The 24,477-nt window shown below is 37.5% G+C and overlaps 1 protein-coding gene across 1 annotated transcript in view; it reads left to right on the plus strand.

Moving 5' to 3' along the window:
- The window catches only part of ME2 (malic enzyme 2), a 53,800-nt gene extending 30,413 nt beyond the window's left edge, over positions 1-23,387 (plus strand). The window contains exons 11-16 of the mRNA XM_043558852.1: positions 2,007-2,121; positions 4,323-4,465; positions 7,970-8,072; positions 16,578-16,648; positions 17,658-17,756; positions 22,515-23,387. Coding sequence (XP_043414787.1) covers positions 2,007-2,121; positions 4,323-4,465; positions 7,970-8,072; positions 16,578-16,648; positions 17,658-17,756; positions 22,515-22,682 — 699 coding nt within the window. The 3' untranslated portion in view covers positions 22,683-23,387. The remainder of the gene's footprint in view (positions 1-2,006; positions 2,122-4,322; positions 4,466-7,969; positions 8,073-16,577; positions 16,649-17,657; positions 17,757-22,514) is intronic.
- Positions 23,388-24,477: the final 1,090 nt, after the last annotated feature.

A 24,477-nucleotide genomic window follows, 5' to 3' on the forward strand; every position in this document is an offset into this window, starting at 1 on the left:
CAGATTAATTTAGTATCCTTTGGACCTGCCTGCCTTCCTAACATTGATTGCCATTTTTAGTAGCTTAAGAAATGCCTTGTATCTTATACTGTGTAACACATTATAATGTAGGTAAACTGTTTCATAGTTGAACCTTTGTGTCCAGTACACAATGCTGTCCAGTACACAACACAGTACATTGTGTCCAGTACACAATGCTATTGTATTTTTGTTATATATAATGACATACCTCAGTTACTTGAAATACATATCTTTGGAGCAAGTTTATTTCCGTGTGCTTTGTTTCAGTTCTGAAATCTTGCCTTCTTAATTAGTGCTCACAACTATCGTATGAAATCTTGCCTTCTTAATTAGTGCTCACAACTATTCGTACAAAAAATAAAATGAAGAAGTGTATGAATGAAAAGTTTTGAGTGCTTAAATTATACATAATCTTAAATAGTAGTTTAAAATGCAGCAGACGTTGTGGTAAGACTCTACAGGTATTATGTCATTTAATCTTCTGAAAAATTCTGTGAAATTTTACAGATGAGGAAACTGCGGTTTGAAAGGGCAGGTGACTTTTCCAAGGTCATCAATTTAAGTTGTGTGTAAGAGTCACATCCGAGCAGCCTGTGAGGCCTGTGCTCTTAACCATTGGACTGTGCTGCCTCCCAAGTGAGCTATAGCCACCGTATTTGCTTACATATCAAATACAAGGATTATAAACCTTGTGCTTTTAGAAAGCTGTTGGCAGAATACATATTTTTACTGGTACCCAGTTTGATGCTTCTTTTTGTGGTGTTGGTTTTCACAGATGTTTTGTGATTCTCTTTAATAAACAAGTCAGCTCAAGAATGAATATGGTATTGGTTAGCACCAGTGAGAATCCCTCTATATCCACAAGTTCAAAGTCTATTTTTCTTTTAGGGTGTGTGGATAGCTTGACCTATGTGTAAAACACATAGGTGTCCAGTCTCTCTTGGTGACCCAAACACTGCCCTCCTTATTGAGACTTTGAGAGTTTCCTGTTGAACCCCCATAGTGGAGAGCGAGCACAGGAGGCCACTGTTCTGAAAACCTGGATCTGTTGAGGCTAGATGTCAGTCCTTTAATTAACTTCCCAGCCAACCGATGGCGGTGTGTTGCTTTTCCCAAACCTTGCTAGTTCTTCTCTGGGGCTATTCTGGAATTCTGATGCAAAGTTTCACCTCTGCGGCAGGGTCTTCTCTTTTGCCAAAATAAGGGTATGGATTTCTCAGCCTGGTTGGTTTTTGCATTCTATGTGTTTTTGCCTGCTTTCGATACTGAGAAATTCTTCATTGTTCTGGTTTGTCAGTGGTACCTCTGGTGGCCTTGTAATACTACTAAGGATTTCATTGTTCTAGTTTTTGGCCTGGGATTCGTGGAGGAAAGCATGTTCTTAATTCAGCCATCCTGAGCCAGAATTCCCTGTTCCTCTTGCTTCAGAACTCTTGTTAGTACAACTAGTCCATGATGTCTAGATTCCTAAAAGCTCTGAAACCCCAAAGTTTTTTCTGAAATTGGTAACAGATCTGACTGACTTGAACTTACCTGGTAGCAAAACCAGAGAGGGTATTGGTAGTACTGTTCATAAGTGTTGTTCACTTTGGGGTGTCCACGGTGGGAAGATTTGTAATATTTGCTATATTACCATAATACGTTTCTAAAATGTGAAAAATTCTGAATTCCAAAATGCATCTAACCTGGATAGGGTATTATAAGCCTTTGTGCCATATTGGATTTAGAAGCACTTAACAAAGTAAATGAGTTTTTGAGAGGGACTAGGAATTTTCTGATTATGACAAGATTGGATTTATGTTTTATATGTGGGTTTTGTGGACACTGCAAAGATAGAATTGCAAGATAGAGGTTGAAGAGGAAAGTAAATGAGAATGAAAAGACATTCGTATTATAGAAACAATATGTGACTCATAATGATGTCTTTTCAATTAATTCTCGGTAAGCATTTACTAAAAAATACTGTATTTTTCCCAAAAATTCAGGGACGAAAAGCTAAAATCGAGAGTCATCAGGAGCCCTTTGCTCACTCAGCCCCAGAGCATATACCTGATACTTTTGAAGATGCAGTAAACATACTCAAGCCTTCAGCTATAATTGGTAAGTGGAGTTGTTGACAAATCATTGTATCACTTAACTCTATGTTGCTGGTCATAACTATCACGCAAGAGCACTAAAAATGAAATGACCCATTTTATTTAGCTTTCAGCATATAATGTTTTTTTTCTGTGGTAGCCTTTTGGTCATAGTGTGTAAAGTTCAGTTAACAGATGTTGCTTGTACTTTTAAGTGCTCGAAGCTGTGCGATTTATCATGCTTTGCTTTTAGAGTTGGTGTGACTGACCGCTGCACTCAAAACCTGAAAAAAGACCAAGGTCACCTGACAGACTGAACCAAGAAAGTCCTATGCAGAGTCAAAGCTTTGCATTGGCAACAAAGCAGAAAGCTTTGGTACGTTTTGAAAGTCAGGCATTGCATAGCTGACATCTGACTATGCCAGAATGGCACTGAGTTCATAGCAGACAATGTAAAAGTCTTTTTTTTTTTTAAGTTTATTTATTTATTTTGAGAGAGAGGCAGAGAGAGAAAACACGAGGGGTTGGGGCAGAGAGAGAGAGAGATTGACAGTATCCCAAGCAGGCTCCACGCCATCTGTGCAGAGCCTGACTTGGGGCTCAAACTCATGAACTGTGAGATCGTGGCCTGAGCCAAGATCAAGAGTGGGATGCTTAACTGACTGAACCACCCAGGTGCCCCGAAAATGTAAAAGTTTTTAAAAGAGGAGCAATTTCATTTCGTTTACAGCTGTAAGATTTGAATCTATAATTTTTAAATAATTTTATCACTTTCTTGAAGAGGCCCTGTAGAATTTTAAATAGTAAACCAGTCACAAACAGTAAGTTTCTATGGCCATTAGCTTCTTCATTGATTAGAACTCATAATTGTTTTAGAGAAAGAGGACATCTTGACGATCATCCAACTTCTCTCAAAACCCTATATGGAAACCTAAGAATCTGTCCATTCAGTCTATCTCTGGAGGGTCAAGAAAACAAAAATTTTAAAGGTTTAATTATTTTAGAACTCACGGACTCCTAAAAATATGTTCACACACCTCCACATGGAGAAACACTGAATATAAATTCCTATTGTACATAGGAAAAACAAGCACGGAGATGTTAAACAACCTGCCCAAGATTTGTGAATATTTCATATATCCAGGAGTGACAGAGCAGGTGCTAAAACTTTGGTCTCCAGATCAGTATTTCTCTTTATTACATATCAGTTTATAAAACAGAATTGAAAATTAATTATTTTGACTATTGAAGTCTCTTTACTGGATGAACTGGAAGAGTACTCAGCTGAGGCACTGCTTGGTCATCCCCAGCGTCCTGTCATGGGCCGGGTCCTCCTCTTAACAGTGCGTACTTGTTGGCACCTGTTACAGGTTTTCTCATTTTCTCTTTACTTGTTTTTTTTCTCAATTATAAGCAGCGTTATACTCATTTTTATATCCCAGAGGCCTAATACAGTATAGGAGCTTAATAAAAAGGCCATTAAATTCCATCAAGAAAATAGATTGCTTTAGTCAAGATGATTTGGTATCCCTTCTGAATTTCTGGTATTTTGTAATGAATACCAGAGTTTGAAAGTTTAACATTTGAGATGCAAGTTTTTATCTTTTTAAAATTCATTTGTAACTGCGGTAAAATACACATAATGTAAAATTTGCCATCATAACGATTTTTAAACGTACAGTTGGATATGTTAGGTGCATTCACGTTGCTGTGCAGCCAGGCTCCAGAACTCCGCGTCTTGCAAAACTGAAACTCCATACCCATTAAACAAATACTTGCCCCCGGCCCCTGGCAATCACCGTTCTACTTTTTGTATTGATGAATTTGACTACTCTAGGTACCTCATGTAAGTGGAATCCTACAGCGTTTGTCCTTTTGTGACTGGCTTATTTTACTTAGCATAATGTCCTCAGGGTTCCTCCATGTTGTAGCAAGTTTTATCTTCTTAATTAGAGTTGGAGGTACTCTCATACTCTTATTTCCTGCAATTCACTATTTTTGGGGCAAACTGAGTATTTCAGTGAAAGCTTTTAGAATTTTATTGTTGTTTTCAGATTCAAGATTTTGTTCCCATGGCATTTTCTCAGCTATACAAAATCTGTCTTTGTGATGGGAGTTTACCTGTGCTTTTGTTGTATTAAACCTATTGTAGAAATGATGTTGATAAGAATTGTTTTATTTTAACTATAATGAAATTGCTCCCCCCCCCCCCTTTATATGTCATAGGAGTTGCAGGAGCTGGCCGGCTTTTCACCCCTGATGTAATCAAAGCCATGGCTGATATCAACGAAAGGCCTGTAATATTTGCATTGAGCAATCCTACAGCAAAGGCTGAATGCACAGCTGAAGAAGCATATACACTTACAGAGGTACTGATGACAACTACATGAATTGGTCTTGTCTATTATTTTCCCTCTAGTAGCCTGTTAGTTATACATTCTTGTATAATTCTTTTCATGGTTACTCTAGAGATTCCAGTATGCACCCATGAATTGTCAAATTCTGATATTATTGCTTGTTTGAATTCTTGAAAGCAATTACCTTATATTTCCATTTTAATACCCTCATGTCTTGTGGGTCTTGTGTGTTTTATTTATTATTTTTTTTAATGTTTATTTATTTATTTTGAGAGAGAGGGAGTAAGAGAATCCCAAGCAGGTGCAGAGCCCAACTGAATGCAGAGCCTGTTGCAGGGCTCAATCTCAAAATGGCGAGTACACAACCTGAGCGGATATTAAGAGTCAGATGCTTAACGAACTGAGCCATTCAGGGGCCCCATTGTTGTGCATTTTAACTCTATGTTTTAAACCCCAAAAGACATTATGATTCTAAACACAAAATATTCATTTCGATACATTTTGATATCTTCTGTTGCCATTTTGTCCTTCCTGTATGTGTGTGCTTTTATCTTGGATCATTTTCCTTCTACCAGAAGAACTTTCCTTGAGTGTGGGTCTGATGAATTCTCTTGATAATCGCTTTATTTTGCCTTCATTTTGAAGGATATTTTCACTGTGCATAGAAGTAAAAGTTGACAGGGACTTTATTTTAGCACTTTGAAGATATTATTCTCTTGTTTTCTGATTTGTTTTCCTTTTGATATACCATTTTGTCTTGGGTTTTACCACATTGGGCATGGGTGTGTTTTTCTTTGTATTTATTCCGCCTGGGACTATGAGCTCTTTATCTTGATGCTGCCCTCTCTTGTGGTCTCTTGGCAGTATCTCTGATTTGGCTGCCTTCTCTCTCTCTTCTTGTGGGACTCCAGTTGTGTGATTGTCAGACCTTTTCACCATATCTCTTATATCTACTACATTAGTTTATATATACACCATCCTGTCTGCATACTGTGTTTTAATCTGGTGATTTTCTTTGACTTTATCTTCCAGTTGGCATATTGTTTTTTTAGCTATGCTAATCTGCTGTTAGATTCTTTTTTTTTTCTTTCAACGTTTATTTATTTTTTTGGGACAGAGAGAGACAGAGCATGAACGGGGGAGGGGCAGAGAGAGAGGGAGACACAGAATCGGAAACAGGCTCCAGGCTCTGAGCCATCAGCCCAGAGCCTGACGCGGGGCTCAAACTCCCGGACCGCGAGATCGTGACCTGGCTGAAGTCGGACGCTTAACCGACTGCGCCACTCAGGCGCCCTTCTGCTGTTAGATTCTTAATTTTATTGTATTTTTCTTTGTAGAATTTCTATTTGATTATTTTTCTAATTATTTAGTGACACAGACGTACAAAGGTGTATTATAGAAATAGTCAATTCATAAATAAATTCTGCTTTCCTGCCCTCATGTTTCATAAAACAATTCTTTTTACCCTCTTCAAACACATCTTCACTGTCAGTGTTTGTCTTTATGAGGGCCATTGTTCTCAGTCATCTGACAGCTGTCGGGAACAAATTTTTACTTTCCATCCAAATTGTTTAAGATTTAGTTCTTTTGAATTCTTTAACACTGCCACAGGGTTATATTCCCAGTTACAAGTATCTGCTCATATGATCCAAAGGGTCAAATTCTTGAGTATTAAATCTGAGGATCCACTATACTTCAAAGAATAATCATTACACCATTGGTATAACGGTATAATACACATTTTTAGATCTGGAGAAAAGAAGACAATAGTGTTGTCTAAACGCTTCTTATTCTGCCCAGTGTTCAGGTGCCATGTCAGTTTGTCCATCCTACTGTGTGGAGATAGTTTAGCTTTCTATAAATCTCCTTTTCTTTAATCCAAGTAGCTGATTAAACATGATCTACTTTAGTCATACCTCAAGTATTCCAAGTTGTTTGTTTTGTTTTGTTTTGTTTTTTTGCCAAGGAGGAGTGGGGCAGGTAAGATTTGGCACAGGGAAATGATATTTAAAGGATTTACAAATTTACTTTCAGGTGCTCTTCAATTTCATGGGCATCTAATTCTCTCTTAGAAATAGTGAATATTCAGGGTGCCTGGGTGGCCCAGTCAGTTGAGCGTCTGATGTTGGCTCAGGTCATGATCTCACGGTTTGTGGGTTTGAGCCCTGCGTCAGAGTGCTGACAGCTCAGAGCCTGGAGCCTGCTTCAGATTCTGTCTCCCTTTCGCTCCCTGCCCCTTCTCCTCCCCACCCCCTCAAAAATAAACAAACATTTAAAAAAATTTTTTAAAGAAATATTGAATATGCTGGTAACATTGTATACCATTGTTGAGCATAGTACTAGAAGTGACACAACAAATTTGGAGATTTATTTTTCTTCAACAAGGCAACATGCCATATTTTTCTGGGGTAATAGTGTGGGTATACCATACACCTTTGTGTGAACTGCATATTCGGGCATTATAGCAGAATGGAAAGACCATGGGCTTTAGAGTTATAAAAAAAAAAAAGTCTGGATTCAAATGTAACTGCTGCAGTTGTGATGCATGACTTTTTACAAAGCACTTGGACATCTAAGCCATAGTTTTATGAGATTTTTTTTTTATATATCAGTGAGATGGAGATGATAATCCCAGAAGGTTTCTTACACAGGCTATACTGAGTTAACTCATAGAAAGCACCTGGAACAGAGCCAAAAAACAGCAGATGGACAGTCAGTGGTCACAATTTAATTTTTGATGTGTTCCACTTCATTCACAGGTGTTTACAGCAATCTTTATTATTCAGGATAGCATTTGTTGGCCCATCTACATTTTAAAAGGAAAAAGAAGTGTCAGGATTTTTAGTTTATTAATGGGCAGTTTTCAACTTTATTTGAATGTGTGTGATGCATGAAACCTCATTCTAGGGGTGCCTGGGTGGCTCAGTCAGTTGAGTGTCTGACTCTCGATTTTGTCTCAGGTCATGATCCCAGAGTCATAGGATCAAACCCCAATGTCGAGCCTGCTTCAGATTCCCTCTGTCCCTCTGCCCTCTCCCCTACTTGTGCTCTTTCTCTCTCTGCCTCTCTCTAACATTTTTAAAAAAAACACACACATCATTCTAATAAGAATTTTTTAAATATTTATTTATTTATTTATTTTGAGAGAGAGAGAGAGAGAGAGAGTGCGCGAGCAAGCAGGAGGAGGGGCAGAGAGAGAGGGAAAGAGACAATCCCAAGCAGCCTCTGCACTGTCATCACAGACCCCTATGCGGGGCGCGATCCCGTGAACTATGAGATCATGACCTGAACCCAAATCAAGAGTCAGACGCTTAACCAGCTGAGCCACCCAAGCACCCATCTAATAAGAATTTTAGTGGAAGTATTATGTTATATAATAAATTATGTCTGTTCACAAAGAATGTATTGGTCTGTTTTAGTACAGGATTTAACTTTGTTTTGATTCGTTGTTTTGATTCACCTCAATATTTTAGTCCAAATGAAGTTACAAATTTAAGTTGTTTCATTTCTTAACAGGGAAGGTGTTTGTTTGCCAGTGGCAGTCCATTTGAGCCAGTGAAACTCAATGACGGGCAAGTATTTACACCAGGCCAAGGAAACAATGTATATATTTTTCCAGGTAAATGCCACCGTTATTTATGTTAAAGATCAATAGTTAATTACATTAACTAGTTCTCCAAATTCCTTAGAATTTAAGAATAAAATGAACAATAGTGTTTACAGAATTTTGGTATGTTTGTACAGGTAAACTCAAGGAATTCAGCAAATCCAACTTGCTTTATTTACCCTATAAATGTATTCATATTGTTCGTTAAATTTGTTTTTATTACAGAAATCATGTACTACATGGTATATAAAAATGCAGAAGGAACAGAATGTTTTAAAATTATTTAAGCCTCTTTGTCTCCCTTTGGTACCTCCTTTTTTTTTTTTAAGTTTTTATCTAAATTGCACTTAACATGCAATGTAATACTAGTTTCAGGTGTGCAATATAGTGATTGAACACTTCCATACAACACCGGGTACCCATCATGACATGTGCCCTCCCTAATCCCCATCACCTATTTAACCCATCCCTCTACTCACCTCCCTTCTGGTAACCATCAGTTTGTTCTCTATGGTTAAGAGTCTGTTTCTTGGTTTGCCTCTCTCTCTCTTTTTTCCCCTTTGCTCATTTGTTTTGTTTCTTGAATTCCACAGATGAGTGAAATCATATGGTGTTTGTCTTTCTCTAACTGACTTATTTTGCTTAGCGTAATTCTAGTTCCATCCATGTTGTTGGCAAATGGCAAGATTTCATTTCTTTTTTATGGCTGAGTAATATTCCAGTGTGTGTGTGTGTGTGTGTGTGTGTGTGTGTGTGTGTGTGTGTTTCACATCATCTTTATCCATTCATCAGTCAATAGGCAACTTATGGAATAGGAGAAGATATTTGCAAATGACATATCTGATAAAGGGTTAGAATCCAAAATATGTAAAGAATGTATAAAACCCAACACCCAAAAAACAACCCAATTTAAAAATGGACATGAATAGATACTTTTCAAAAGAAGATGGCCAATAGATACATGAAAAGATGCTCAACATCACTGATCATCAGGAAAAGACAAGTCAAAACCACAATGAGATAATCACCTCACACCTGTCAGAATGGCTAAAATCAATGACACAAGAAACAATAGATGTTGGTGAGAATATGGAGAAAAGGGAACCCCATTGCACTATTGGTAGGAATGCAAACTGGTAGAGCCACTCTGGAAAGCACTGTGGAAGTTCCTCAAAAAGTAGAAAATCAAACTACCCTACGGTCCAGCAATTGTACTACTAGTATTTACCCAAAGAATGCAAAAATACTAATTCAAAGGGATTCGTGCACCCTGGTGTTTATAACAGCATTATCAACAACAGCCAAATTATGGAAAGAGCCCATGTGTTCTCTTGGTGCCTCGTTATCATACTTCTCAGGTATAACCATTGTCAGTGGTTTGCTTTGAGTTTTTCTGATGGTTACCATCATCACTGATACACTTCTCTTCCCTTATCTTGATTCCAGCTATAGACAGTATGTATGAACTTCCCAACTGTAAAATATAGTAGTGTCCACATACCTCCTAATACCTTGCCGCTTCTCTATACCTCTGAATTTGTATTACTGTTTTTAGTTTTTAGAGTAGTTACCTTTATTTTTATAGAACATATTTAAAGACCTTTTGATAACAACTTAAGACTTTTTTTTTTTAACTTTTTAATGTTTATCTTAGAGAGAGAGAGACAGGAGTATGGGTGGGAGAGGGGCAGAGAGAGAAGGAGACAGAGAATCTGAAGCAGGCTCCAGGCTCTGAGCTGTCAGCACAGAGCCTGACGTAGGGCTTGAACTCAAGAATCACTAGATCATGACCTGAGTCAAAGTCGGACATTTAACTTTAACTGACAGCCACCCAGCCACCCCAAGACCGTTTTTATTAGTTTGCCACAGTTGAAAAATCTGGTACTTAGCTTTCTTATCTGTTCTTATTCCATCTCTCAATTTTGGTCAGTTAGTATTTCTACACTGTAGAGAGGGTTTTTGGACATTTACATTATGTTCTGTTGTTTTCTGTGCTTTGTCTATGGATTGATTTTAAAATTACATGATTATAGATCATTTATGTCTAAACAAGTATGATGTGAATACATAATTCTATATTACAAAATGTTTGAAACTCAAAAGTCTTTCAGGTGTCAAGTATAGGGAATCTTTCTTTAATTTCCTGTTAGCTTTCTTCGTTTCTCCTAGATTGTGCTCCACAGTTGACTACTTCTTGTGCCCCATGTTATTGTCCTCTCTCACACGCATATGTCCTATTTCTGTCTTGGTCTCACTTTTTGGAATGCATTTTTGAGTAAGTGTTTTTATTGAGCATGGATGAAATGTTCCCGAGTTTTTACATATCTTAAAATGTCTTTATTTTGTCTTCTCACTTGATAGTTTGGTTGGGTAGAGATTTGTAGACTGAAAGTCCATTCTCTCAGATCTTTGAAAATATTTCTCCTTTTAGTGGCCAGTGTTGCTGTTGAGAAATTTGATGTCATTAAGATTCTCATTTCTTCATGCATACTAGCTTTTTCTTCCTAAAAATATTTATAATTTTCTCTTTAGATTTCTGAAAGCTTACCGGGATGCATCCAGGTTTAGGCTTAATTTCCATTTATTATACATGTATGTGTGTGGGCCAGTTCACTATATCTTTTCCAAAGGATTTTTTGTAACTTTTTGTTTCTTTCTCATTTTTCCCTTCCATTGTTGCTGTTTTCCTCTTACAGAGCTTATGTTAGACCGCGGTCAAATCCCTCTATTGTTCTTGAGTTGTAAATTTTATTTCACATATTCACCTCTGCCTTTTTTATTCCGTAATGTGGGGGATTTCTGTGGCATTCATTCATTCATCTGTTTTTAGCACTTTTAGTGTATGTTTCAAGTCTTTTTTTGTGGGGTACCTGGCTGGCTCAATCAGTAGAGCATGCACCTCTTGATCTCAGGGTTGTGAGTCCAAGCCCCACATGGGGTGTGGAGCCTGCTTAAGATAAAATAACACAATAACAATATAAAATAAATGTTATATATAACCAAATATATAACAAAATAAAAATAACCAAATATAAATATAACAAAATAAAAATAACCAAAAAACCCCAAAATCTTTTTTATTATAAGAATTTTCAAACATACACAAAAGCAGAGGGAAGAACAAAGTTCCATGCTCTAGTCTGCCACACCTCAGCAGTTATCAACAGGTAACCATATATTCCCACCCGTGCGTTCCTCACTGGGTTATTTTAAAGCAAATCAGAGATGTTGTATAATTTTGTTCATAACTACTTCAGTATATATCTCTGAAAAAGTAATTTTTTAATTTAAATATCACCATAGTACTAGTATCATAACCACATGAAATTAACAGTGTTTAATATCACATGTCATCAGTTTAGTAGGTTCAAATACCTTTTTTATTCCCAATACCTTTTTCTTGTCCTAAAATCACTCTTTTTTTTAATATCCACTTTTATTTTTTTTTAAAGGTTGCAGTATCCTTCAAATGTCTCCTAAGGGCTAAGATTCTTTTAAATATTTCTTCTTTTGTGCTGTTCATTTTCTATAAATTCCTGGTGATCCTTAGTTCATTCATTTTAATGAGAGACTATGTTTAGTAAAATAGGGATTTTATCTGAATTTCCCTTGTACGTGTGTCTTTCTCCTTGTGGGCCTCTCCCTGAAGAGCTGAGAGCAGACTCTAAGATTTCATGACAGGTAGGTTTTTAGTGTACATGGGCTGGCGTCAAGCAAGCATGTTACAACTGTTGTCAAAGACTTTTAGCCTGTGAATATCCCAGCGCTTTTCCTCCTTTTCCTTCCATGTGGCAGTTTTATGTCTAGAGGTCTACCCTGCTTATCTCTGGAGACCTAGTATCTGTAGTAGAAACTCTCCCATCACCAGTGATCTCTTTCTCGAACTTGATAATATTCAAAATCAATCTGTTCTATCCAACAATATTTCTGTGGCATAAAAGCATAAGAACATGGAAAAGAATACCTTTCTGTTCATTTTAACAAAGTCATTTTCTGTATCTTATTTAACTAGTAAGGAATTTGGCAATTGATTATTTTATACAGCACTACAAAGTCCTAACTTTATTAATAACCATTATTAGCACTATAAATATAGATGTAAAAATAAATTGGTAGTGGTGGTAAAAACGGGCTTTAAAACAAGAAGACAGGGGAGCCTGGGTGGCTCAGTTGGTTAAGGGTCCGACTTTGGCTCAGGTCACGATCTCAAGGTTTGTGAGTTCGAGCCCCACGTTGGGCTCTGTGCAGACCACTCAGAGCCTGGAACCTGCTTTGGATTCTCTGTCTCCCTCTCTCTCTGCCCTTCCCATGCTTCTCCCTCTCTCTCTGCCCTTCCCATGCTCATGCTCTATCTCTGTCTCTAAATAATAAACAAACATTAAAAAAAAAAACTTGAAGTGGTGAGGACGGATGAGAAATAAAATGATTAAAAAAAAAAAGAAGAAGACAAAAGTCTGTTTATAAAGCAAGTAAACATGTAAGGCTCCAATAATATTTGAATTACCTAGTCCAGTAATTATAACTGGATGAAATAACAACAAAAATAAAACCTGAAAATAGTCAAAAGGCTAACAAAATGTTGACTGTAATATGGGGGATTTCTGCGGCATTCATTCATTCAAAAGTTTTTTGTTTTTTGGTTTTTTTTTTGTGGGGCACTTGGCTAGCTCAGTCAGTAGAACATGCAACTCTTGATCTCAGGGGAATTCTGGGTCAAGATTAGGGAGAGAACTAGAGCTCAGAAAACCAGCATGTGAAGGAGTCTTATGCCGGAAGCACTCTCTGATCAGCAAGAAGTGGCTGAGCAGTAAACCAGTACTTTCCACAAAGGGAAGACCAGTGTTCGCATCCAGCACCTGCCAAGGAAGGGATTCTAGTGAACCACTAGTGGGCTGAAACCCTAAAGCTGTACCTTGGAATAGGGGTATATTTGCACTATCACATGGATGATCTAGAAAACCTCAGGCCTTTATTCTGACCTACCGGCATCCACACGTGCCTGGCAGAAGCAAACAGAAATCTTCTGTGGAACAAGGTAACACCACCCTAGTCTTCAAGTTCCTTTCACAAATTTTGAAATACACTCCCAGTTAAAAATTCATGTAAAGAGATAAGACAGCACAAGGCAAAAGGAGCAGAAACAACAGGAAAACTCTGGAATTCTAGATATCAAACAGGTGCTCTGAAGCAAATATGCTTAGTATTAGTTTATGGAGATAAAACCAAATTCGAAAAATTCAGCCAAGTAACACTAAATTCTAGCATTGAAAAATAAATTTTAAGAACTCAGTGAATGGGGCTTATAGCAGATTACAGCAAAGAGAATTAAATGGTAAGATAGGCCAGAAGAAATGATCCAGAGACCAAACAAAGAGGAAAATATAGAAAAACAGATGCATATCTTTAATTGGTGTGGTTTATTGAAGCCCTAAAAGATGGGCATGAGAATGAATCAGAGGCAATATTGGTAGGCTTCATGGCTGAGAATTTCTTAGAACCTGATGAATGATGTCAATACACATATTCAGGATGCTCAGTGAAACCCATGTGGGATAAATAAAAAGAAGGCCACATCCGGGAACATCATTGTGAGGCTTTAGCAGCCAACAACAAAGTGAAGACTGAATGCAGCCAGAGGAAAAAGATTTACTTGAAAGGAGCAACAATAATACATAGCTTGTCAGTTAAGTAGAGTTAAACGGTTATGAGGGACTTGCCTTGTGTCCGGAGGGCAAATTAGAGATTGACGTAGAATTTTCATAAGGGTGCATGTTATAAATTTTAGGATAATCACTAGAAGACTAGAAAAACTTCCCAGCTATGGTGAGAGAACCTTTGAGGAGGAAATGAAATGATTTTTAAAAATCTGAGGGGAGCCTGGGTGGCTTAGTCGGTTAAGCGTCCAACTTTGGCTCAGGTCATGATCTCGCAGTTCATGAGTTTGAGCTCCGCGTGGGGCTCTGTGCTGACAGCTCAGAGCCTGGAGCCTGCTTCGGATTCTGAGTCTCCCTCTCTCTCTGTTCTTCCCCCGCTTGCACTCTCCCTCTCAAAAATAAGTAAAATATTTTTAAAAATTTTTTTAAAAAATCTGAAAGTCAAGAATAAAGAGGAAAAAAAGGAATGTGGAATCGAAAAGAAAAATATAAGAAGACTATAGATCTTGCCCCAGATATTTAAGTAACAACATTAACTGTAGATAGAACAAATGCTCTACTTTCTAAAATATATATATTATCTAGAGGCTGGATTAAATAAGGAAGCTATTAACCACCTGATTTTCTTCTCATCCTTGGGTAATTAGATAACTGTGCTTCCCCACTCTGGTGAAGACTGTTGGGATACCTTTTGAATAGTGTAAAACTGAGAATTTCTAGACTGGAAGACGCCAGACACAGTTGAGGACAGAGGTGCCAGAAAGTAGGGTGATTAAAAGCCAAGCCACTGCAGTGATTCTCGGAGTGGGCAAACCCCATCCTCGCCTCAGAGCTACCATCATTCTAGTGCCTAACCCTCATATGAGAAACACTCAAAGATTACTAATCAGCTGAGGAAAATCTCTTATATGAACAATGTATTTCATAAAAGAGATCAAATAAACAAGAAAAAAAAAGCCTTTTAGAAAGAAGCAGGGATTAGGTGGGGAGAAGGAAAGTTAAAAAACTATCAATGGAGACAAAAATATTATGTTCCAGAAACAAGACAAAGAAATTTTTTTTTAATTAGAAACAAAAATGAGTGCTTGAAAATGAAAAGTTTGATAGCAGAAGGATTATAAGAAAAAGCTAAGGGGGCTCCTGGGTGGCTCAGTTGGTTAAGCGTTTGACTCTTGATTTCGGCTCAGGTCATGATCTTACAGTTCATGAGTTCAAGCCCCATTTTGGGCTCTGTGCTGATAGGACAGAACCAGCTCAGGATTCTGGGTCTCTGTCTCTCTCTGCCTCTCTCCCACTTGCTCTCAAAAATAAATAAACATTAAAAAAAAGAAAGAAAGAAAAGCTGAGGAAGTCACTTAGAAATAGAGCAAAGAACAAGGGGTAGAAAATAAAAGAAGATAATTAGCAGACTAGTCCCGGAAGTACAATATCAGAAAATAGAAATTTTAGAAAGACAACAGATAAATGGAGGGAAGAAAATTATGAAAAACTTCATGAACAGTTCCCCAAACTGAAAGATCCAAGTTTCTAGATAGGAAGGCCCTCCCACTGAGTGCCAAACGTGGTGTGTGAAAGTCATGAACCTCAAGGCACATCGCTGGGAAATTACAGAGCATTCGGTTATGAAAAAAGATCCTAATACTTCCTGAGATGCAGCTAAAAGATAATTACTGAAAAGGATCGAGAATCAAATTGGCACTGATTTCTCAATCAGCTCAATCTAGCTGGCAGCTAGAAGGTGTTGGAATAATGCTTACAATTCTGATAGGAAATTATTTCCAAACTAGAATTGTAAACCCAAAGAAACTATCAAATAAGTAGAAAGTAGCAGAAAAAAAGGAGGGGAGAGGAGAGGGAGCATCTTCAGAAAACTACAGGAGAATGTATCCCACCAAAAAGGGAAGTAACAAACAACTAGGAAGAAGTGGGATTTAGGAAGTGAACTCAGAAGCAAAGGGAGTCCCCATGAAAATCAGGGTTTTTCCAGGATGCCAACTCTGTGTCTGGGATGCATAGCAGCCATACCAGATGGGAGCTTCAGCACAGGTTTCTTCTAGAGGATGAAAGAAGAGACTATGTCCGGGAGCTGAAACACTTCATGATTTAGGCAGTTGAATGAGTGTTTCAGGATGAAGTGATTTTAAGTACAGAAAATCTAAAACAAGGAGAACAGCCGGACAGTAACTTCAGGGAAAACAAAAGGTTATGCAGGAGAGGAGAAATAATCATGACAGAGTGTTAATAATGGCTCAGCTGCAAGTAACACTTATGAAGTCCTAATAACATAAACAATATTGGTTCAGCCAAAGTTGTGCCCTAACCATGTGGGAAGAAGGGAGGAGGCTGGAAATGTGAAGGAAAGCCAACACACTTATTTCCTGCAGGAAGGAATCAGTGATCTCTAAAACTCAGAAGTCAGTCAGGAGAAATTCAAGCAAGCTGTTGAAGAGTGAGAGAGAGAAACATTAAAATAATCAACTAAAAGAATGGAAAGTAATTGCCTCTATAGAAGTCCATAGTAACGTCTAAGAAGTGGAAAGGTGTTTAGAGGTGGGCTGGGGATTGATGTTTCTTGTAACAAGTGTTGATGAATTGTATGCGTTGTAATTTTGCTAACTGTTAAATTGAGAAAAGCCATTTGCTATTTCTAAAATTGTTCTGGTAAATAAGAATTGTAACAGTTAACAAAGATCACTTGATTTTTAACTCTCAGATTTCTGTTTTCTCTTGGCTGCTTTGTTTTGGGGGTCCGTCTGGGGGAAGTGGGTTACCATTAATTTGCTTTAAGTGTGGGAATTTATTTGGCTCCTTTTGTAATTTGAAAAGTGACCTTACTAAATAAACTATTTATAATGTTTTCTAGGTGTGGCTTTAGCTGTTATTCTCTGTAATACCCGGCATATTAGTGACCATGTTTTCCTAGAAGCTGCAAAGGTAAATGCTTTAAATAGTGTTTGGCAGTGCTCACTTCGGCAGCACACATACTAAATATTGTTTGGCTGTTTTATAAAGGATGAGTTATAAAGATGAATGGATCCTAATTAAAATCAGAGAGATAGAGGGGCGCCTGGGTGGCGCAGTCGGTTAAGCATCCGACTTCAGCCAGGTCACGATCTCGCGGTCTGGGAGTTCGAGCCCCGCGTCAGGCTCTGGGCTGATGGCTCAGAGCCTGGAGCCTGTTTCCGATTCTGTGTCTCCCTCTCTCTCTGCCCCTCCCCCGTTCATGCTCTGTCTCTCTCTGTCCCAAAAATAAATAAACGTTGAAAAAAAAAAAAATTAAAAAAAAAAATCAGAGAGATAGAGAATGGGTCAAATCCGCCTTATGAATGGAAAGGAAGTTCTTCATCTGTTGATTTTGTGACTTGCCCATCTACGTTTGCATAAAATTCATTTTTATCATGATGTTTTAGATGTTTGATTGCAAGTTACGAATCCTTTCATACTTATGACATGTACTGTACCTGTATAGTATATGTATAGTATGTATATGTGTGTGTGCGTGTGTGTGTGTATGTGTAGTGAATATACATATATATGTAGTATATACATCTGAAGGTGATATACTATGGCACCTTCATTTTTTTAATGGACAAATACTGGTTTATTTGGAGTGTGCTGGCCTTTTGGAGTGCCAGACTGCAATATGAGTTTTGAAGAACTCGTGTTAATACAAATTTTAATGTCTGTTTTCATAGCAGCTGTTGTAATTATGCCAAACTTTGTATGTGTTAAGAAGAATTTGTCAATAAGCCTTTAAATCTGGTTATTTATTGTTTAGTGGTGAACAGTTTTAATTTCTGCAGTGCTTTAAGCATATTCCTGATAAAAGTAAGGAGAATTATGATACCTGTATGATTTACTGCTCCCCAAACCCCTTTCCCATTTTATTAGATCCTTATTCTGTGTTATTTAAACAAAAGTAAAATGCTGTCTTTCTCTTCAGGCACTGGCAAATCAATTGACAGATAAAGAGCTAGCTCAAGGGAGACTTTACCCACCACTTGCTGATATTCAGGAAGTTTCTATTAACATTGCTATTAAGGTAAGTATTAATTTATACCTCCTCACATAAATTTTAATGGCGTATTCTTATGCAAGTAGCACAAGTTTACAGAGACAAGTTTGAAACATTTCAAGAGTACAAAGAAGAAAGTTTAGGTGACCCATATTCTTTCTGCCAGGATGTAACCCACATTATTATTCTGGATTTGTTATCTTCTAGTCTTTCTTCTTCCCAAACACATGCATACATCTGCACACACATGCAGTCACCTGTGACTGTTTTTTATAATTGGTTCTTCACTGCACTTTCTCCATTAAGTATATTGTAAACCTTTTCCCATGTAAATCAGTAGTAATTCTCCTGTATGACTGTTAATAATGCTGCATGGTATTCTCTTTGTTGGTATATCATAATTTGTTTAACCATTTCTGTATTTTTGGACTTTAAGCATTTCTCATTTTGTTAGAAATATTGTAATGAACATCCTTAGATAAATTTTTGCACACATTTGTGATTGTGTAAGATAAATGTCTAATCATAAGAACAAAAAGTATTACTATGCTAAGGCTTCTGATATGAATTACCATCATATATCTTCAGGAAAAAAGTATCAGTTTACATTGTACATATTACATATGAAATACATCTGTTTTCCCACACTTTTGCCAATACTTAGTGTTTTTTTAATCATAGATACTTAATAGGTGGAGAATTATATCTCGTTTTTAAAAATATTTTTTAACGTTTATTTATTTTTGAGAGAGGGAGGGAGGGAGGGAGGGAGGAAGAGCAGAGAGAGAGGGAGGCACAAAATCCGAAGCAGATTCCAGGCTCCAAGCTGTCAGCACAGAGCCTGACACAGGGCTCGAACTCATGAACTGTGAGATCATAACCTGAGCCAAAGTCAGACGCTTAACCAACTCAGCCACCTAGTCACCTCGACTTTTGCTTGTTTTTATATTGTACTGGTTGTTTTCTTTCTAATACTAACTTATAAAGGCTCTGTATATATTAAGTGTCGTGATCCTCCTCTTGGCTGTGGTGCAGGTATTTTCCCGTTTGCCATTTATTTTAACTTGTGGAATGCCATATTTCAAAAGTTTTTTTTATGGAATGATGTGTCTACTCTGTGGATTGTTTCTTCACCCTTTATGGATGTTAATGCCTTCCCCCACTCCCAAAATCATATAAATATCTACCTGCATGTTTTAATAACATAAAACTTTTTAACCCCTCAGAATTATTTTAGAATATGATGTGAGATAGAGAAACATTTTTTTCGGAGTAGTTAACCAGTTGCCCCAGCACCAATTAATGGAGAATGGTCCTTTTATTAACATACAGTCCTCATATCTTGAGAGTCTGTTGCTAACTATATTGGCCTATTACTAGGCACTGTTAAAATTATTGTGGTATGTGGGGTGCCTGGCTGGCTCAGGTAGAGCCATGTGACTCCTGATCTGGCGGTTGTGAGTTTGAGCCCCACAGACTCTTGATCTGGCAGTTGTGAGTTGGGCGTAGAGATTACTTAAAACAGTCTTAAAACCTTAAGAAAAATAATTGTTATTGTGGCATATATAATATATATTATTTTATACTATATAGTTCCTTCCCATCATTATGGTTTTTTAGGATTTGTTTAAACTGTGCATTTTTTTGGATGAATTTTTCGATCAGTTTTTGAGTTCAAAGAAAACCCTGCAACTACATAGGAAACTATCATATTATAAATTAAATTGGTACAGTTGTCTTTTAGTATTGACTGTTCTTCCCCATCAGTGTCTCTTTTCACTCACCACAATCTTTTTCTTTTTTTTTAAGTCTTCCAATATCATTTTGTTGTTTTCTTCTATAAATGTGGTACATTGCTGAATACTTATTTTCCTGAATATTTAAAATTTTGGGTTCTTTATAACGAACAAAGTTTTTCTTTCCATATCTGTTTCCTTGCTAGTCATTTCTGCCATATAGGGGAGGTATTAATTTTTATGAATTTACTTGATAACTAGTTGGTTGAACAATCTTAATTCTTTTTTTTTTTTTAAAGTTTATTTATTCTGAGAGAGAGAGTCTGAGTCGGGGAAGGGCAGAGAGAGGAAGAGAGAGAATCCCAAATGGGCCCTGTGCTGCTCCATCTCACGAACTGGAGATCATGACTTGAGCTGAAATCAAGAGTCAGAAGTTTAACCTACCGAGCCACCCAGGCGTCCCCAGTTTTTATTCTTTTAATGGTCTCTTAATTAACTCTTTTGGAATTTTGAGTTTTAAATCAATTGCAAGCAATTGTATTCTTAATTTATATGTATTGCTCTTTTTTTTTTTTTTACCCTTAAGATCAGTTCTAAGCAACTCAGTTGATAAGAACATCCTTATATTTTAATATTGAATGTGATACTAGCTTTTGGTTGAAATAAATATTCTTTCATCTTTTTAAAGAAGTAGGCTTCATTCCCAGATTACTAAAATTTTCTTAAACATCAAGATTAGATGCAGAATTTATCAACCACATTTTTGACTGTATACTGATGATCCTAAGATTTTTACCCCTTTGACTATAAATGTTATTTTTGCATTATTTTAGTACTCATAAACTAAACAAAGGTTGGGAATTAGAGTAAAGGATGATATGTTTAAGAAATAACAGCCAATCCAGGGGCACCTGGCTGGCTCATTCGGTAGAGTGTGCGACTCTTGGTCTCAGAGTCATGAGTTCAAGCCCCATGGTTGTGTGTAGAAATTATTTAAAAATAAAATTCTAAAAAATAAAAACAGCCACTCCAGTTGAGCTGGAATCTAAAGTATAGGTAGGAAAATGGCATAAGACAGGATTTGAAAGTTATCTTAAGGCCAGCTTGTACACATACATGAATGCCAGGCTAAAGAGTCTGAATACCTTACTGTTGCAAAACAACTGAGGATTTTAGAGCCCAGAACTAGGATGGAAAGAGTTCAGCTTTAGAATTTATAGAATGAGGGGCGCCTGGGTGGCGCAGTCAGTTAAGCGTCCGACTTCAGCCAGGTCACGATCTCGCGGTCCGTGAGTTCGAGCCCCGCGTCGGGCTCTGGGCTGATGGCTCAGAGCCTGGAGCCTGTTTCCGATTCTGTGTCTCCCTCTCTCTCTGCCCCTCCCCCGTTCATGCTCTGTCTCTCTCTGTCCCAAAAAATAAATAAACGTTGAAAAAAAAAATTAAAAAAAAAAAAAGAATTTATAGAATGATATTACACGTGGGAAAGATTTGGGAACGTATCAGTCAGTCAAGAGGTTACCGTCGTGCCCAGATGGAAGGTCGTATGAAATAGGAGATACCTGTGTTTAGGAGTTGGCACAGGAGTACAGCCCCCATATCATGTCTCTTCCCCTTCCCTAGAGTAGAGAATTTTCTCCTTCACTGAGGCTTTCCTTTTTAAGAGCAAGGGATCAGGAGACTAGGCAGTGCTTTGTTTCTGTCCCCCACCCCAACCCACAGCCACTGAGCATCTCTTTATAGCTACCAGTCACCTACTGCATGCCTACCTGACCAAGGAGAACTCACTCTGATCTCCTGCCTTGCCCCGGTCTTTTCCGTGGGTACAAATATGTTTCTTACAATAGACCAGAAAATAATTGAAACATATTTTCATCGCAAAATACAGGAAGGTTGAGCCCCTGGGATGAAAGTTTATTTTTAATAACCTTCCGTTTTTGTTAAGTTTTTTTCTTAGAGAGCTGAAATAAACTTCAATAATGATCACCATTTAGAATGGGAACTAGACTAGGAGGAGGAAGGCATAATTGTTTAAGTATTTTTTTACTCTTTGCCACTACATTGTTTTTTAAGTTAAAATGAAACCGTGACTTGAGAATTGACTATTTCACAGGCACTGAGCTATATCCTGTGAGGAAGCTTTTTGTACTACCTCATTTTACATCAAAATTGAGGCTCAGAGCGTTTATCCTCATCACCAGTCATGGTGTGTGACTTGGTTACAAATACCAGAAATCCATTCAAGCCAAGTGACGTGGGAGGTAATCTAGCTTAACCGTATAGGGCCTGGGATCTATAATCAGAATGCTTTGGGTTTAAAACTCAGCTCTCTTTTAACTGTCTTGGGCAAGTTACTTAAACTCCTCATACTTCAGTGTCCTCATATGTAAAATGAAAATAATACTATCAGTACTTACCTCATAGGATTCTTGTGAGGATTAAATGAAATGTCCATGTAAAGCACATAGAACATGGTTGGCACTCCATGATGGTGGTAGTGAGTTTCCATGTGTAAGTTTCAGCCCTAACTTTACTTGACCTTACAGTTCAGTGCCCAACACCTGATTTATAATAATTTCTGTGTCTCTTAATCCAGATTCTAGAGCAAAAACTACCTGGCTCATTGTGGGTTAGGTTTTCACCGGAGTCCAGTCACCTGTGGGTAGGAAGTAGAGTCTCCTACACCCCATTTGAAAATAGGGAGAAGGACATGGGCTGGGCAGGCTACCCAAGTAGGTCTACTTGACTGACACAGAGTAGAGCTTAAAATTATTTGTTAGATTGAAGTATGAAGGAAATGCCAATATTTGGGGGGGAGGGGTGACTTTAAAGCACATCAGACTTACAGTGAGATTGGAGATAATTTTTATTTCATCTTTTAAGCTTTTAATAGTTTCCAAATGTTTGAAATGAGTCAAAGTAATGTTGTTTTGTACTTTGAAAAAAGAAAAACGTCACTCTTCTAAATTCATTTCTCTGTGTTTGAATAGTACCTTTTCTCTCAATCAGGTTGATATTCAGAGCCTACACAGTAATCTCACTTATTTTTCAGGTTACAGAATACCTGTATGCTAACAAAATGGCTTTTCGATACCCAGAACCTGAGGACAAGGCCAAGTACATTAGAGAAAGAATATGGCGAAGTGAATATGATTCGTTGCTGCCAGATGTTTATGATTGGCCAGAATCTGCATTAAGCCCTCCCCTGATAACAGAATAGAAGCATACCCACTGGGAAATACTTTCCATGCTTCAGGGAACCCGTTTTTTTCAGACAAAAAGAGAGAATGTTCTCAAATTTATGGTTTTTTCCTGTGTTTTATTTTCCCCCACTGCTCTGCTTGACTTATTCTTTTCATGAATTTATACTTCTGTAGAGGGTAGATGTGTTGGCTATATTGTTAACGCCCACCAGGACCCTGCAATCAAATAACCATAATGCTTTCATTCTGATTTGTAGCTCATACCACATCAAAGAGATGTTCCAAATGTATTTATCAATGTCTTCACTTGTGCTCTTATTCCTGCTTGCCAAAGTATTCGCTATTTACTATTATAGTAATGATCTTCTCTCCCCAGTCCTAGAATCGAAATTTACTTCTGTGGATAGGAGTATAGAATTTTAAGAAGCCAAATTTAACCAAATTCTGAGGACAAACTGTCAGTATCTGCAAGTCTTCTTTTTGTCTGCCTCATTTTATCTTTATGCTCTGAAATCCCTTTCGAGTTGATAAATCTAGAGAAATGTGAAAAATCTACCCTGTTATTTATTTTCTGGACCTAATTTGAAGCTTTAACATCATGAGAGAGAAGTGGGAAGTATTGCTGCCTTTAGACAAATAAACAAAATAGTCATTGTTTTCAATAGTGTATAAAAATCATAGTGTAACTTTTTTATTTAATAAAGGTAATACCCTAAATTTAATTTGCTTCAGTGATGCGATTTTATTGCCCACTAGAAATTTAGGTTTGCTTATGATGAAAAATACCTATTTTCATTTTATTTATTTCTAGATGATTGAAAGGAAGGGATATAATGCATAAATTATAAGTGACATCATGTAACCCTTAACAAATTAGTCATATGTTTCACAACCAAAGAAGCATACTTAACTGGAGAAGCTGTATCCCCTATTCCAGTATGGTGCTTTTTATCACTTAGATAATTTTGGAATGTTTCTGTGATACATTCCTTTGAATACCATTAGTGACAGCTCTCTCTACTGAAGATGGAATTAATTTTTTAATTAATTTAATTAGTTTAGATCTAAGTGGGGATAAATAAGGTTGGTGTTCTTACCAGGAAATGCCATTTTTAATCCCAATTAAAATGGGTAACAATTGGCTAGTGAAGCCAGTTTTCTTACGTGGTGTATTGGAGAGGTATTTGTTGTTTTTTGGGTTTTTAAATTTGTTTGTTTATTTTCAGAGACAGTGAGCAGGGTAGGGTCAGAGAGGGAGGGAGAAAGAGGGAATTCCAAGCAGACTCCGCTTTGTCAGTGCGGACATGGGACTTGAACTCACGAAGCCTGAGATCATGACCTGAGTGGAAATCAAGAGTTGGACACTTAACCAACTGAGCCACCCAGGTGCCCCTGTATTGGAGAGATCTAAAGCAAAACCCAAAAGCATTTTGAGAATTAGTAGTATTACTTTATGTGTGCCTAACATAGTTGCTTTGAAGGAACTTTTATTTTTTTTTTTTTTAGTTTTTTTTGTTTTTATTTATTTTTGGGACAGAGAGAGACAGAGCATGAACGGGGGAGGGGCAGAGAGAGAGGGAGACACAGAATCGGAAACAGGCTCCAGGCTCTGAGCCATCAGCCCAGAGCCTGACGCGGGGCTCGAACTCACGGAGTGCGAGATCGTGACCTGGCTGAAGTCGGATGCTTAACCGACTGCGCCACCCAGGCGCCCCTGAAGGAACTTTTAAATGCTCATTCTAGAATATTAACTACAAAAAGTTATTCATAGCTTCATATGAGGGTGGACATTATTTGGTATTTCTCTCCACG

Source organism: Prionailurus bengalensis, chromosome D3 (assembly GCF_016509475.1).
Source record: "Prionailurus bengalensis isolate Pbe53 chromosome D3, Fcat_Pben_1.1_paternal_pri, whole genome shotgun sequence".
NCBI lineage: Eukaryota > Metazoa > Chordata > Mammalia > Carnivora > Felidae > Prionailurus > Prionailurus bengalensis.